This window comes from Coregonus clupeaformis, unplaced genomic scaffold (assembly GCF_020615455.1).
Source record: "Coregonus clupeaformis isolate EN_2021a unplaced genomic scaffold, ASM2061545v1 scaf2997, whole genome shotgun sequence".
Classification (NCBI taxonomy): Eukaryota; Metazoa; Chordata; class Actinopteri; order Salmoniformes; family Salmonidae; genus Coregonus; species Coregonus clupeaformis.
The window spans coordinates 16,177-31,179 of record NW_025536451.1 but is presented as its reverse complement, the minus strand read 5'-3'; the positions used below and the strand labels follow the sequence as shown (position 1 = coordinate 31,179).

The 15,003-nt window shown below is 45.8% G+C and overlaps 1 protein-coding gene across 1 annotated transcript; it reads right to left on the bottom strand.

The window, feature by feature from the left end:
* Nucleotides 1-333: 333 nt before the first annotated feature.
* Nucleotides 334-14,786, bottom strand: LOC121566626. Its single transcript, XM_045219996.1, has 5 exons — nucleotides 14,257-14,786; nucleotides 7,671-7,730; nucleotides 7,183-7,491; nucleotides 1,868-2,188; nucleotides 334-1,380 (listed from the first exon to the last, which is right to left on the bottom strand). Exons 2-5 carry the CDS (start codon nucleotides 7,708-7,710, stop codon nucleotides 935-937), a joined length of 1,116 nt encoding a protein of 371 aa, XP_045075931.1. The 5' UTR covers nucleotides 7,711-7,730; nucleotides 14,257-14,786; the 3' UTR covers nucleotides 334-934.
* Nucleotides 14,787-15,003: the final 217 nt, after the last annotated feature.

Below are 15,003 nucleotides of genomic sequence, written 5' to 3'. Positions count from 1 at the left end.
ATGTAATTGTTAAAATATACTTAACTATCAAAAGTAAAGGTATAAATACTTTTTTATTCCTTATATAAAGCAAATCAGACGGCATAATAATACATAAAAAATGTGCTGATAGCCAGGGGCATGCTCCAACACTCAGACATAATTTACAAATAAATTATGTTTTTAGTGAGTCCGCCAGATCAGAGGGAGTATGGATGAACAGGGATGTTCTCTTGTTAAGTGTGTGAATTAGACCATTTTCCTGTCCTGCTAAGCATTCACTTTTGGGTGTCAGGGAAACTGTATGGAGTAAAAAGTACATAATTTTCTTTAGGAATGTAGTGAAATAAAAGTTGTCAAAAATATAAATAGTCAAGTAAAGTACAGATACCCCAAAAAACTACTTTAGTACTTCAAAGTATTTTTACTTTCATACTTTACACCACCGCTTTACATCCTAACCTTTCATATCCACTTAAAGGAGAATTTGCTTTTTTACAATTTTTCAGCTAAACGGATCACTTGGATTGCTAGAAACATGAAAGATGGGGCTGAGAATATTAGTCGTTGAACTGTTGGATAAAACACACCTAATCCCTGAGTTCGGAATGAACTCAGCGATTCAAACTGTTTTTCATTTCCCCCCGATATAATTCTTATGCTGGTGTAAAATCACTGGCCTTAAAAATGGGTCCACAGGGAAAACATTTGAAGCCACCAATAAGGCTGGAAGACTAGGCAGGACATAAGTAAAGACTGGCCCCAGACAAAATAACCCCAGTATCATTTGATCCAAGCCAATCAGGCTAGAGTCATTGGCTACTGATTTATACAGTAAACTCTGATGGGAAGACATCCTCTTTTTCAGTGAACCTTTCATCCAACAAGGCTAGACTGTAAGGCATGACGACAACAATGAAGTTGTCAACCAAAACAGACTACCTTCATACATTACTCAACTGCCTGTGTTACTCTTCTTCTGCTCTAGCAGTGTCCCACTTTCAGTCACGGGGAGATGGAGGGCCTCCTCTTCCTCCTCTTCCTCCTCTGTGTGTTCCATCCTCATGACAGGGAGCTCATCCTCATGAATACGTCCCACTCTTTCGGGGCACATGTTCTCATCAGGATGATCATCGGAATTCATCTGTCTGTCAGTGGTCACTGGTTCGCTTTCCTGGACTGGAGCAGGAAGAGGGGTCTCCTCGGTGGAAAGACGTGGTGGTTCTAGGGTAACCATTGTGTCGTCCATGGTTGGAGGTCTCTGCTTACACATGCAGATCACCACCACTAACACACAAATGACTAGACATTCTACTAAACATACCACTAATGGCAACCTACTCCTTCCACTTGTCTCACTCGTTGTAGTTGTCTCACTCGTTGTAGACTCCAAACGGTTTTCTAGAGAAACAGACAAACACACAAAGATATAGTCCGCCAGCGACTCAAGGCATAAGGGTAGGGTCGCTCCTGGGGGCTCCGGTGGGAACACCCCCCGCCTAATAATAGAAGATAGAAAACAGTAGTGTTAGTGGGGCAAAGATAAGGGATATGAAGACAATATTATACTGAAGCAATAAGGTCTGAGGGGGTGTGGTGCTGTATATAGCCAATATACCACGGCTAAGGCCTGATATTAGGCTGATATACCACGGCTGTCAGCCAATCAGCATTGAGGGCTCGATCCACCCAGTTTATAATCTCAAAAAAAGCAGACAACAATACACAACAGCAAGATTTCCATGACTAAATACTATTCTCTTGCATTATTACACTAACACTACATCTACTACTATGATAATAATTAGACAAAGAACAATGTCTAAACATGAAAAGGGAATATTAAATAAAAAACTTAAGTGAGCAATGCATTCACTAGACATCCCACCTTTAACAGTGAGTGTGACTCCATGTGGATATCCTGGATCACTATGACGGTTGAAGAAGCACAGGTAGGTCCCCTGGTCAGATGAGCATACATTGGTGATGATGAGGGAGAGGTCACCCTCTCTGTAACCATCCCTGTTTACTGATGTCCTGTTCATGAATCCAGGTCCATAGGTAGTATTGGTCGGGTCAATCTTCAGCACAGTCTGTCCATCTTTATCCCACTGCACATGCATCTCACCATCGGTCGCCTGCTTATTGGTCGAGCCATAGCAGTGAAGCGTGACATTATCTCCGACGTCAGCTGATATTTCTGTTGGGACTGTTAAATGAGAAGAGAGAAGAGGGGTGGGCCTTGAATGGTGTGCCATTATGAAAGCAATTGGATTAGATATAGGCCTACACCATGGCTCAGTTTAGCATTTATGACATTTAACAGTAGTTGGGAAGGACTGAGTGGGGAAGATGCGAGGAGGGGGGAGAAAAGGTGCTTGGGGGAAATGAGAGGAGGGAGGGTTAGGGAATAACTAACTAAGAGCAGCACAAAGTAGATCAAAGACGGGTTGGCTGACAACGACACAAAAATGATGCGCGCCCATCCATGTGGCTGGAAGCTCTACTTTATTACGATTCTGAACAGTCAGATACTGTAGCTAGCAACAATGAATGACCAGAGGGGTATCAAACGAAGCAGGTTTGAGGAGTTAGCATGGTAACTTTAGTCAACTCTTGATTTCAACTTGGAATAACCAGTCATACGAAAGTGGCTCACCTTTTAGCCAGGTACATTTCCATGGCAACGCATCCTTCAGAACTAACCTGCTCCCGGGCCGGCTAACTCACAGGCAACTGGAATGTGAAACTAACTGAAGCTGGTTAGCTTGAGAAAACCCTGAGTAGATCTAGCTTGCTTCGTGGTATACCCCTCCGAAGCTGCCATGTGGGAATAGTAGGTGGCTCGTTTCAGCTAGTTGTATCTTGTTATTGATACCATGTCTTGTTTTGTGGTGTTGACTTATTTCATGTCAATGCTAATTTGGCAAAAATGTGCTAGCTAGCTAACCAACAACTGTAACGATGTATTTGAGATTAAAGTGCTCATTGTACGAATGTATTTATGTTTTCAATGAACATTGGAGACGAAATATAGTTTACGTGTTGTCAACAGTCTAAGCCAACCCTGTCTGTTTTGCAAGTGTCATTTTTTTTGCTAAACAACCAACCCGTCTATAAAACAGAAGAATCCCAGCAAACTTGACCCAATTGGCCCCATGTGGGTATTCGGTTGGGCAAGGTGGGAACGGGCATGCCCACACCAAACCCAGCTAGAGACTAGCCCACACCAAGCCCAGCTAGAGACTAGCCCACACCAAGCCCAGCTAGAGATTAGCCCACACCAAGCCCAGCTAGAGACTAGCCCACACCAAGCCCAGCTAGAGACTAGCCCACACCAAGCCCAGCTAGAGATTAGCCCACACCAAGCCCCGCTAGAGACTAGCCCACACCAAACCCAGCTAGAGATTAGCCCACACCAAGCCCAGCTAGAGACTAGCCCACACCAAGCCCAGCTAGAGACTAGCCCACACCAAGCCCAGCTAGAGACTAGCCCACACCAAGCCCAGCTAGAGATTAGCCCACATCAAGCCCAGCTAGAGATTAGCCCACATCAAGCCCAGCTAGAGATTAGCCCACACCAAGCCCAGCTAGAGACTAGCCCACACCAAGCCCAGCTAGAGACTAGCCCACACCAAGCCCAGCTAGAGATTAGCCCACATCAAGCCCAGCTAGAGATTAGCCCACATCAAGCCCAGCTAGAGATTAGCCCACACCAAGCCCAGCTAGAGATTAGCCAACATCAAGCCCAGCTAGAGACTAGCCCACACCAAGCCCAGCTAGAGATTAGCCCACATCAAGCCCAGCTAGAGACTAGCCCACACCAAGCCCAGCTAGAGATTAGCCCACACCAAGCCCAGCTAGAGATTAGCCCACACCAAGCCCAGCTAGAGATTAGCCCACACCAAGCCCAGCTAGAGATTAGCCCACACCAAGCCCCGCTAGAGATTAGCCCACACCAAGCCCAGCTAGAGACTAGCCCACACCAAGCCCAGCTAGAGATTAGCCCACACCAAGCCCCGCTAGAGACTAGCCCACACCAAGCCCCGCTAGAGACTAGCCCACACCAAGCCCCGCTAGAGATTAGCCCACACCAAGCCCAGCTAGAGATTAGCCCACACCAAGCCCAGCTAGAGATTAGCCCACACCAAGCCCAGCTAGAGATTAGCCCACACCAAGCCCAGCTAGAGACTAGCCCACACCAAGCCCAGCTAGAGATTAGCCCACACCAAGCCCCGCTAGAGACTAGCCCACACCAAGCCCAGCTAGAGATTAGCCCACACCAAGCCCAGCTAGAGATTAGCCCACACCAAGCCCAGCTAGCGACTAGCCCACACCAAGCCCAGCTAGAGATTAGCCCACACCAAGCTCAGCTAGCGACTAGCCCACACCAAGCCCAGCTAGAGATTAGCCCACACCAAACCCAGCTAGAGACTAGCCCACACCAAGCCCAGCTAGAGATTAGCCCACACCAAGCCCAGCTAGAGATTAGCCCACACCAAACCCAGCTAGAGATTAGCCCACACCAAGCCCAGCTAGCGACTAGCCCACACCAAGCCCAGCTAGAGATTAGCCCACACCAAGCCCCGCTAGAGATTAGCCCACACCAAGCCCAGCTAGAGATTAGCCCACACCAAGCCCAGCTAGAGATTAGCCCACACCAAGCCCTGCTAGAGACTAGCCCACACCAAGCCCAGCTAGAGATTAGCCCACACCAAGCCCCGCTAGAGACTAGCCCACACCAAACCCAGCTAGAGATTAGCCCACACCAAGCCCAGCTAGAGACTAGCCCACACCAAGCCCAGCTAGAGACTAGCCCACACCAAGCCCAGCTAGAGATTAGCCCACACCAAGCCCAGCTAGAGACTAGCCCACACCAAGCCCAGCTAGAGACTAGCCCACACCAAACCCAGCTAGAGATTAGCCCACACCAAGCCCAGCTAGAGACTAGCCCACACCAAGCCCAGCTAGAGACTAGCCCACACCAAGCCCAGCTAGAGACTAGCCCACACCAAGCCCAGCTAGAGATTAGCCCACATCAAGCCCCGCTAGAGACTAGCCCACACCAAGCCCAGCTAGAGATTAGCCCACACCAAGCCCAGCTAGAGACTAGCCCACACCAAGCCCAGCTAGAGATTAGCCCACACCAAGCCCAGCTAGAGATTAGCCCACACCAAGCCCAGCTAGAGATTAGCCCACACCAAGCCCAGCTAGCGACTAGCCCACACCAAGCCCAGCTAGAGATTAGCCCACACCAAACCCAGCTAGAGATTAGCCCACACCAAGCCCAGCTAGCGACTAGCCCACACCAAGCCCAGCTAGAGATTAGCCCACACCAAGCCCCGCTAGAGATTAGCCCACACCAAGCCCAGCTAGAGATTAGCCCACACCAAGCCCAGCTAGAGATTAGCCCACACCAAGCCCAGCTAGAGATTAGCCCACACCAAGCCCAGCTAGAGATTAGCCCACACCAAGCCCAGCTAGAGATTAGCCCACACCAAGCCCAGCTAGCGACTAGCCCACACCAAGCCCAGCTAGAGATTAGCCCACACCAAGCCCAGCTAGAGATTAGCCCACACCAAGCCCAGCTAGAGACTAGCCCACACCAAGCCCAGCTAGAGACTAGCCCACACCAAGCCCAGCTAGAGATTAGCCCACACCAAACCCAGCTAGAGATTAGCCCACACCAAACCCAGCTAGAGATTAGCCCACACCAAGCCCAGCTAGAGACTAGCCCACACCAAGCCCAGCTAGAGACTAGCCCACACCAAGCCCCGCTAGAGATTAGCCCACACCAAGCCCAGCTAGAGATTAGCCCACATCAAGCCCAGCTAGAGACTAGCCCACACCAAGCCCAGCTAGAGACTAGCCCACACCAAGCCCCGCTAGAGATTAGCCCACACCAAACCCAGCTAGAGACTAGCCCACACCAAGCCCAGCTAGAGATTAGCCCACACCAAACCCAGCTAGAGGCTAGCCCACACCAAGCCCAGCTAGAGACTAGCCCACACCAAACCCAGCTAGAGGCTAGCCCACACCAAGCCCAGCTAGAGATTAGCCCACACCAAACCCAGCTAGAGACTAGCCCACACCAAGCCCAGCTAGAGATTAGCCCACACCAAACCCAGCTAGAGACTAGCCCACACCAAGCCCAGCTAGAGATTAGCCCACACCAAGCCCCGCTAGAGACTAGCCCACACCAAGCCCAGCTAGAGATTAGCCCACACCAAACCCAGCTAGAGACTAGCCCACACCAAGCCCAGCTAGAGATTAGCCCACACCAAACCCAGCTAGAGGCTAGCCCACACCAAGCCCAGCTAGAGACTAGCCCACACCAAGCCCCGCTAGAGGTTGGGGATCGTTATAATATTTTGGGGCTTGGTTTGCACACACTTCTTTTTTTGTAACTGTTTCTGAGAGTGTTGTTCTGTGTTCTGTTGTGTGATGCCCACTTTTTTAAATCTTGTACACTGCCAATGATGAAGTCTTTAAAAATACTGAAATAAATGCATGTGACATATTAGAAAATTAACAGTTTGTCTTGTAAAAGAATATATGTATTATGTTAACAATTTGTCTTTCTGATACAATGTATCACGTTCCCTAAATACCCATAAAGCCTAAAATTTATGCAATTGATGCATTTAAACTGTAATAAATATATAATAAATACACTCCTATTAAACAGCAAAAGCGCATCAGCCCAATGTGGGCAGCCTACATGAGACCAATATTTTAGCCCACACTGGGCCCACTTTGTGCCAATGTCGGCATGTTTGCTGGGAAACTATGGGGTTATTTCAGGCAAAGTGAGGGCTGCCCTCAACAGATATGGGCTGCCAACACTGGGCCACACGGGGCAAATGCCTTGGGGAGCCGATGAGCAAAGGCGCATTGGCCCAGCCTACATGGGGCCAATATTGTAGTGCCAATGTGGGCATGTTTGCTGGGATGTGATACTATTAAGATAACTCCAAAACACAAAGAAACAGTATATTGATTGGAGTTCAGAAAAACAGTGGTCTGGACAAATATAAATATTGTAACTTTCCTTTGTTTACACTTATGAGTAGGCTTATCCCTCAAATTGTTTTGGGAATGCCCAGCACTCCCAGCAAACCCATTATTCTTAGTATATTAGTCTTTGTTCTTGTTTCCAGTCAACATTCAATATGTAAAAAGTTTCATGTCTCTCGAACTTACCCAGAACATCGAGATTTACATCTCCAACAGCATACCCATCACAGAGACACTCATACGAGCCCTTGTCATTGTACACAGCAGAGGTAATGGTGAGAGAGAAGTCTTTGTTGATTTTAACCCGGTTCTCAAAGCCCTTTCCTCCAGTGAAGTTCCTTTGATCAAGCTTGGCAACCATCTCGCCACGATGAATCCTCCACTCGATGCCACTGTCACAGATTGCATTGCAAGGGAGAGTGATCTCGTGCTTCAAATTCACTGTTTTCTGAATGATAACGTTACCATTACCAATCGAGGAGCATTCTGTACAAACTGGCAGGAGGCAAAATAAATAGAAGGATTATTTGGTTGATATTTGTAGATTAACTATTATCAACATATTTGATATGGCTAATAGAGTGAAAACACTCAATGATGTTGATCAGGAGGCTATGTTACACAAATCAAGTGTAAAGAGAAAATCTAACAAGATTAAGTTAGGAAAAACTTACCAAGAAATACAATCATAAATTTGCTCCATTTCCAACCCATGGCTGTGCTTACTGCTCAATCTGTGAAAATGAAAGCATTTTAATGATGGATTGTTGCTATGGATAAGATTGACATTTCTAAAACAATATAGCCTACACTAAAATAGTAGCCTACAGACATAAACACAGAATTTGCCAACATCAAACAGTAAACATGTCAGAGACAGATCCATAGTCCACCTCCGATTTCATTGTGGGGGAAAACAATCCTACACCAAAGCCTATCGACTCAGTCGGATTCGGTATGAATGGACCAGGGGCCAGGGCCCGTATCCACAAAGCATCTCAGAGTAGGAGTGATGATCTAGGATCAGGTCCCTCCTATTATTCACTATGATTATAAAGGCAAAACTGATCCTAGATCAGAGGCTTTGTGAATACAGGCCCAGGGCCCGGTTTCCCAAAATCATCTGTGGCTAAGTTCTTCTTCTTCAGTATCGTGGCGTTCGCACATTTTGTTGGTGCATGCCACCACATCCTGTGCGGTAGTGTGTATTCAAATCACGTTACATTTTGTGACACAAAAATAAAAAAATAAAAATGAAAAACCCCACAAACGAACCGTTTCATAAAAATCACCAGCCCATTCCACTACTTTGACCCTAATCTTCCAGCAGGCCAACGGCCCTGGGAGGACGGGGCTTTTTCGTTTAACACACTGTCTTGTTTTGTACGCTTTGTACAAAATAATAAAATGCAGTACGACAGGATCTTTCTAAACGTAGCTCTTTATTAACTAACTATAATTGGCATGTTCATGTGTCTCCGGCCATGATCATCTGAAGATGACCACCTGGGTAGTCTTAACCAATCATAGCGCAGTATGATACGACGGTAGAATGCATCCAATTACAATTCAGTATGCTGACACATATGAATATTACATCCCCCTTCTTAAAAAAATAAAAAAATATGTTCTACATATTTTAAGCGTTTCTTTTGAATACATGCTCTGTAGTTTGAACTCGAGGTAAGTAACCATTTATACTGCACTAACTGCATCAACATAACAGACTGAAACAATGATTCAGCATACTGTTACTTTTAGAACACATATTTCTCAGCAACTCAGCTTTTCACTGTAGCAATGACATCTCAACATATCAAACAAATACAATACCAAAGCATTTCAAGTTAACATTTCAATAACAAGTTTACAGTCAAACTCTTTTAGGGCAGCGATCCGCCTACGCCCTTTGACATTTCACAGGTCTAGGACAGCTCTAGGCTTGACCTCTCTTCCTGACCTTGTGTGATACGAAGCTGATTATGCTTCTGTGTCAGTCCACAGTTCTTGTGGTGTTGCAGGTAAGTATGGTGTATGTTGTGTTGTGTCTGTGTTTAGTCCACCCCGTTCTCTTTCAGGGGAACAGTTCATCTCGTCAGTGTGTTGTACTTTTGTGTTCAGTAGGTGACGACGATCGTGGCGGTACACCGCTCCTTCTGCGGTGCGAACATGATATGAACGTACGCTTTGTACAAAATAATAAAATGCAGTACGACAGGATTTTTCTAAAAGTAGCTCTTTATTAGCTAGCTATAACTGGCATGTTCATGTGTCTCCGGCCATGATCATCTGAAGATGACCTCACCACCTGGGGGGTCTTAACCAATCATAGCACAGTATGATACGTCGGTAGAATGAATCCAATTACAATTCAGTATGCTGACACGTATGAATATTATACACAGCTTGTAACTCTTCTGCAGTAAAACCTCATACTTCTCTGCAGATGCCACCACAACATCTATTTTGGCGTAGCAGTGCGGTCGCTTTTATTCATTGTCCCTGTGTAAATATCCCGTTTCTTGTTTTTTTTTGTCTATTTTGTATATATTTCTCAATTTTTACTTTTCATTCTTTAACTAAATATACTTTCCTGCAACCCGCCTCACCCAACGTGGAAAGGATTCTACTATTTCTTTATAACTTTCATCAAGAACCGTAAGCTGAAAATAGTGGAGCTGCAACTGAATGGCTACCTGCTATTAGTCACCGTTAGCGTCTTCACCACTGTCCGTGGCCTACACTATCCACCAGCCAGCTCTAGCTCTAGCCTGGACAATTCGTCGGCCAGTCTGCACAGCGTGCTATCGACCCAGCGTGCTATCGACCCAGAACTTATTGGACTTTCTGCCGGAATCACTGGACCCTAGCGCCGGATCATCGCAACCAGCTAGCTTTAACCTGTTGTTGGCTGATTACCATTGCCCTATAGCAAGCACCAGTTAGCCTTGGTCTGCAGACCAAATATTCTGATGTGGTTTCAACAGGCTTCCCGTTGCGACGACCACGAAGATCCATCTGCCAGCCCCGGCCCGCTAGCACACGCAAACTACAACTGTGCTCCCTGCTAGCTGTGCTGAAGCACCAATTTGAACTGCTCTCGGACTCACATATTGCTGTTCACTGGACCTTATGATCACTCAGCTGCACAGCTGATGCCTGCTGGACTGTTCCTTTACACGGTACCCTGTCCTGTTTATTCTGTTTATTCTGTTTAGCCTTAGCCCAAACGTTATCGCTATTTCCAGTTGTTGTCTTAGCTCTCTCTAATAACACCTGTGACTGCTTTATGCCTCTCTCCCATGTCAATTATGCCTTGCCTATTGCTGTTTGGGTTAGTTCTTATTATACAATTTCACTGTAGAACCCCTAGTCCCTCTCAAACTGCCTCAAATAGTTCCTTTGTTCCACCCCCCCATACACGCCGAGACCGGCTCAATCGGCTCCAATCGGTGCCTCCAGTGACGCTATCTCTTTCATTGTTACCCAACGCTTAGGGTTACCTGAACTGTACTCATATCCTTCCATATCCTTTTTCTGTACATAATGCCCTGAATCTTTCCTACAACGCCCGGAGAACTGCCCCCTTTATTCTATGTACCCAACGCACTAGAAGACCAGTTCTTAAAGCCTTTAGTCGTATCCTTATTCTAGTCCTCCTCTGTTCCTCTGGTGATGTAGAGGCTAACCCAGGCCCTGCAGCCCCCAGTATCACTCCTACTCCCCAGGAGCTATCATTTGTTGACTTCTGTAACCGTAAAAGTCTTGGTTTTCTGCACGTAAATATCAGAAGCCTCCTTCCTAAGTTTGAGTTATTCACTGCGTTAGCACACTCTGCCAACCCTGATGTTCTAGCAGTGTCTGAATCCTGGCTTAGGAAGGCCACCAAAAATTATGAAATTATGGCAGTCTCTATGGGGGTGCCACAGGGTTCAATTCTTGGGCCGACTCTTTTCTCTGTGTATATCAATGACGTCGCTCTTGCTGCTGGTGACTCTCAGATCCACCTCTACGCAGACGACACCATTTTGTATACATCTGGCCTTTCATTGGACACTGTGTTAACAAACCTCCAAACGAGCTTCCAATGCCATACAACACTCCTTCAGTAGCCTCCAACTGCTCTTAAACACTAGTAAAACTAAATGCATGCTCTTCAACCGAACGCTGCTTGCACCCGCCCACCCGACTAGAATCACTACTCTCGACGGGTCTGACCTAGAGTATGTGGACAACTACAAATATCTAGGTGTCTGGTTAGACTGTAAACTCTCCTTCCAGACTCACATTAAGAATCTCCAATCCAAAGTTAAATCTAGAATCGGTTTCCTATTTCGCAACAAAGCCTCCTTCACTCATGCTGCCAAACATGCCCTTGTAAAACTGACTATCCTACCGATCCTTGACTTCGGCGATGTCATTTACAAAATAGCCTCCAACACTCTACTCAGCAAATTGGATGTAGTCTATCACAGTGCCATCCGTTTTGTCTCCAAAGCCCCATATAATACCCACCACTGTGACCTGTACGCTCTTGTTGGCTGGTCCTCACTACATATTCGTCAGCCAAACCCACTGGCTCCAGGCCATCTATAAATCACTGCTAGGCAAATCCCCGCCTTATCTTAGCTCATTGGTCACCATAGCAACACCCACCCGTAGTCTGCGCTCCAGCAGGTATATCTCACTGGTCATCCCCAAAGCCAACACCTCCTTTGGCCGCAATTCCTTCCAGTTCTCTGCTGCCAATGACTGGAACAAATTGCAAAAATCTCTGAAGCTGGAGACACTTATCTCCCTCACTAACTTTAAGCATCAGTTGTCAGAGCACCTTACCGATCACTGCACCTGTACACAGCCCATCTGAAATTAGCCCGCCCAACTACCTCATCCCTATATTGTTATTTATTTTGCTCATTTGTACCCCAGTATCTCTATTTGCACATCATCTCTTGCACATCTATCATTCCAGTGTTAATACTAATTGTAATTATTTTTGCACTATAGCCTATTTATTGCCTTACCTCCATAACTTGCTACATTTGCACACACTGTATATATATGTATTTCTGTTGTATTTTTGACTTTGTTTTGTTTTACCCCATATGTAACTCTGTGTTGTTGTTTTTATCGCACTGCTTTGCTTTATCTTGGCCAGGTCGCAGTTGTAAATGAGAACTTGTTCTCAACTGGTTTACCTGGTTAAATAAAGGTGAAATAAAAATAAAAAATAAAAATGTATGTTCCATTTCTGCCATACAGTTGATAACTATGGCAATGAATGGTAAGAAGCCCACCTTAACGAAGCACAAATTCGTATCACTCTGTATTGGCCTAGGACTACTAAGCCTTGACCCATCATCCTCTACTTTCTTCACTGCCTCAGCATATGACACCTGTTCTACTCTGACCCTGGCAATCTCAACCTGTCTCTCTCCCGCACTGGACACTTCTGATCCCCAGCAACATGGACACACCCACAATTGCACACTGCCCTATCCCATCTGGACAAGAGGAATACCTATGTAAGAATGCTGTTCTTTGACTATAGCTCAGCATTCAACACCATAGTACCCTCCAAGCTCATCATCAAGCTTGAGGCCCTGGGTTTCAACCCTGCCCTGCGCAGTTGGGTCCTGGACTTCCTGACAGGAAGTTCCCCAGGTGGTGAAGGTAGGAAACAACATCTCTACTTCGCTGATCCTCAACACTGGGGCCCCACAAGGGTGTGTGCTCAGCCCCCTCCCTGTACTCCCTGTTCACCCATGACTGCGTAGCCATGCACGCCTCCAACTCAATCATGAAGTTTGCAGACGACACAACAGTAGTAGGCTTGATTACCAACAACAATGAGACAGCCTACAGGGAGGAGATGAGGGCTCTCGGAGTGTGGTGTCAGGAAAATAACCTCTCACTCAATGTCAAAAAAACAAAGGAGATTATCGTGGACTTCAGGAAACAGCAGAGGGAGTACCCCCCTATTCACATCGACGGGACAGCAGTGGAGAAGGTGGAAAGTTTTAAGTTCCTCTGCGTACATATCACTGACAAACTGAAATGGTCCACCCACACAGACAGTGTGGTGAAGAAGGCGCAACAGCGTCTCTTCAACCTCAGGATGCTGAAGAAATTTGGCCTGTCACTTAAAACCCTCACAAACTTTTACAGATGCACAATTGAGAGCATCCTGTCAGGCTGTATCACCGCCTGGTACGGCAACTGCACAGCCCACAACCGCAGGGCTCTCCAGAGGGTGGTGCAGTCTGCACAACGCATCACCGGGGCCAAACTACCTGCCCTCCAGGACACCTACAGCACCCGATGGCCAAAAATATAATCAAGGACAACTACCACCCGAGCCACTGCCTGTTTACCCCGCTATCATCCAGAAGGTGAGGACAGTACAGGTGCATCAAAGCTGGGACCGAGAGACTGAAAAACAGCTTCTATCTCAAGGCCATCAGACTGTTAAACAGCCATCACTAGCAGAGTCTGCTACCTACATACAGACTTGAAAATCACTGGCCACGTTAATAAATGGAACACTAGTCACTTTAATGTTTACATATCTTGCATTACCCATCTCATATGTATATACTGTATTCTATACTATCTATTGCATCTTAGACTATGCCACTCTGATAATGACATTTCTCATCCATATTTTTATATATTCTTATTCCATTCCTTTATTTAGATTTGTGTGTATTAGGTTTTTGTTGTAGAACTGTTAGATATTACTTGATGCACTGTCGGAACTAGAAGCACAAGCATTTCGCTACACTCGCAATAACATCTGCTAACCATGTGTATGTGACCAATACATTTGATTTTATTTGAATTGACAGTTTTCCCACCGATACTACACATTATTTGTCCCATACCCACCTACAAACTTCTCACATGTCGGAATCTCCCTCCTACAACATGACTTTGGCTAAGTTCATCGTTTGAACCATTGATAAGATGCCGTTTGGAAAACAGACAGGTCGAATTCACTACGAAGTTAACGGAAGCAAACGGGGCTAAATAGCGAGAGACTACCTGAACTTGTCCAATAAAAAAACGATCGTCTTCGTTGAAAAAAGTTTTATGTTGCAAAACGTTTTGCTTAGGCGCGCACTAACTTAATGAATACACACCTGGAAAAAACGCCATTGATATTGCCGCCGATTAAAACAACATTCACTCATCACACGTTACAACCTTTTAAAGAAACAGTGTATTAACGCAATAATTAAACCTAAATTGCCGACTTACCTTATAACTTACACGACCGCCAGTAGTTTAGTTTAGTCGGTTTCTTCTTGCCTCACATTACCTACGTAGCTAGCAGGTAGTGAACCACCAAATGAAGCAGCTCATCGAACCGGGTCGTCAGAGTTACTACAGAACGTCATAAACCCCGCCCATTTCTACAATCCATCTTCTTACAATGTGATGTTGGACCTTAACCACACTGCTAACCTTATACCTAACCCTAACCTTGAATTAAGACCAAAAAGCCAAAAAATAATAATAAATCAGATATTTCTACGATAGAGAATTTTGACTTTGTGGCTTTGGTAACTAGTGGAACCCAAAGACTGACTGCCCATTCAATAGATATACTGTAAAAAGGGTGTGACTAGATGGCGTACCTGCTACCAAAAAGTAACTTCTGGTCGTAGCTGTATTCCGGCTGGTATTCCACCTGTCTTCTTTTTCTTCTATGGTATATTGGCGATCACACAATTTAATGTGCATTCCGCCACCTACTATACAGGATGGAACCAGCATTCCCCCCCAAAAAACGGAACTACCAAAAAACGACACAAAAATAAATAAATCAAACAACATTTATGTTAAAATACATAAATAAAACAGATCTGACCACTACACAGGCTCAAGGGAACCCTGGGAGGGCGGGTCTTCCGGCGCCAGTACCCCTTGCAAGTTTACAGATGTAAAATCCTTGACTCCCAAAAACTTTTCTGCCGCAGCCACAATACACATTTTTAACACACA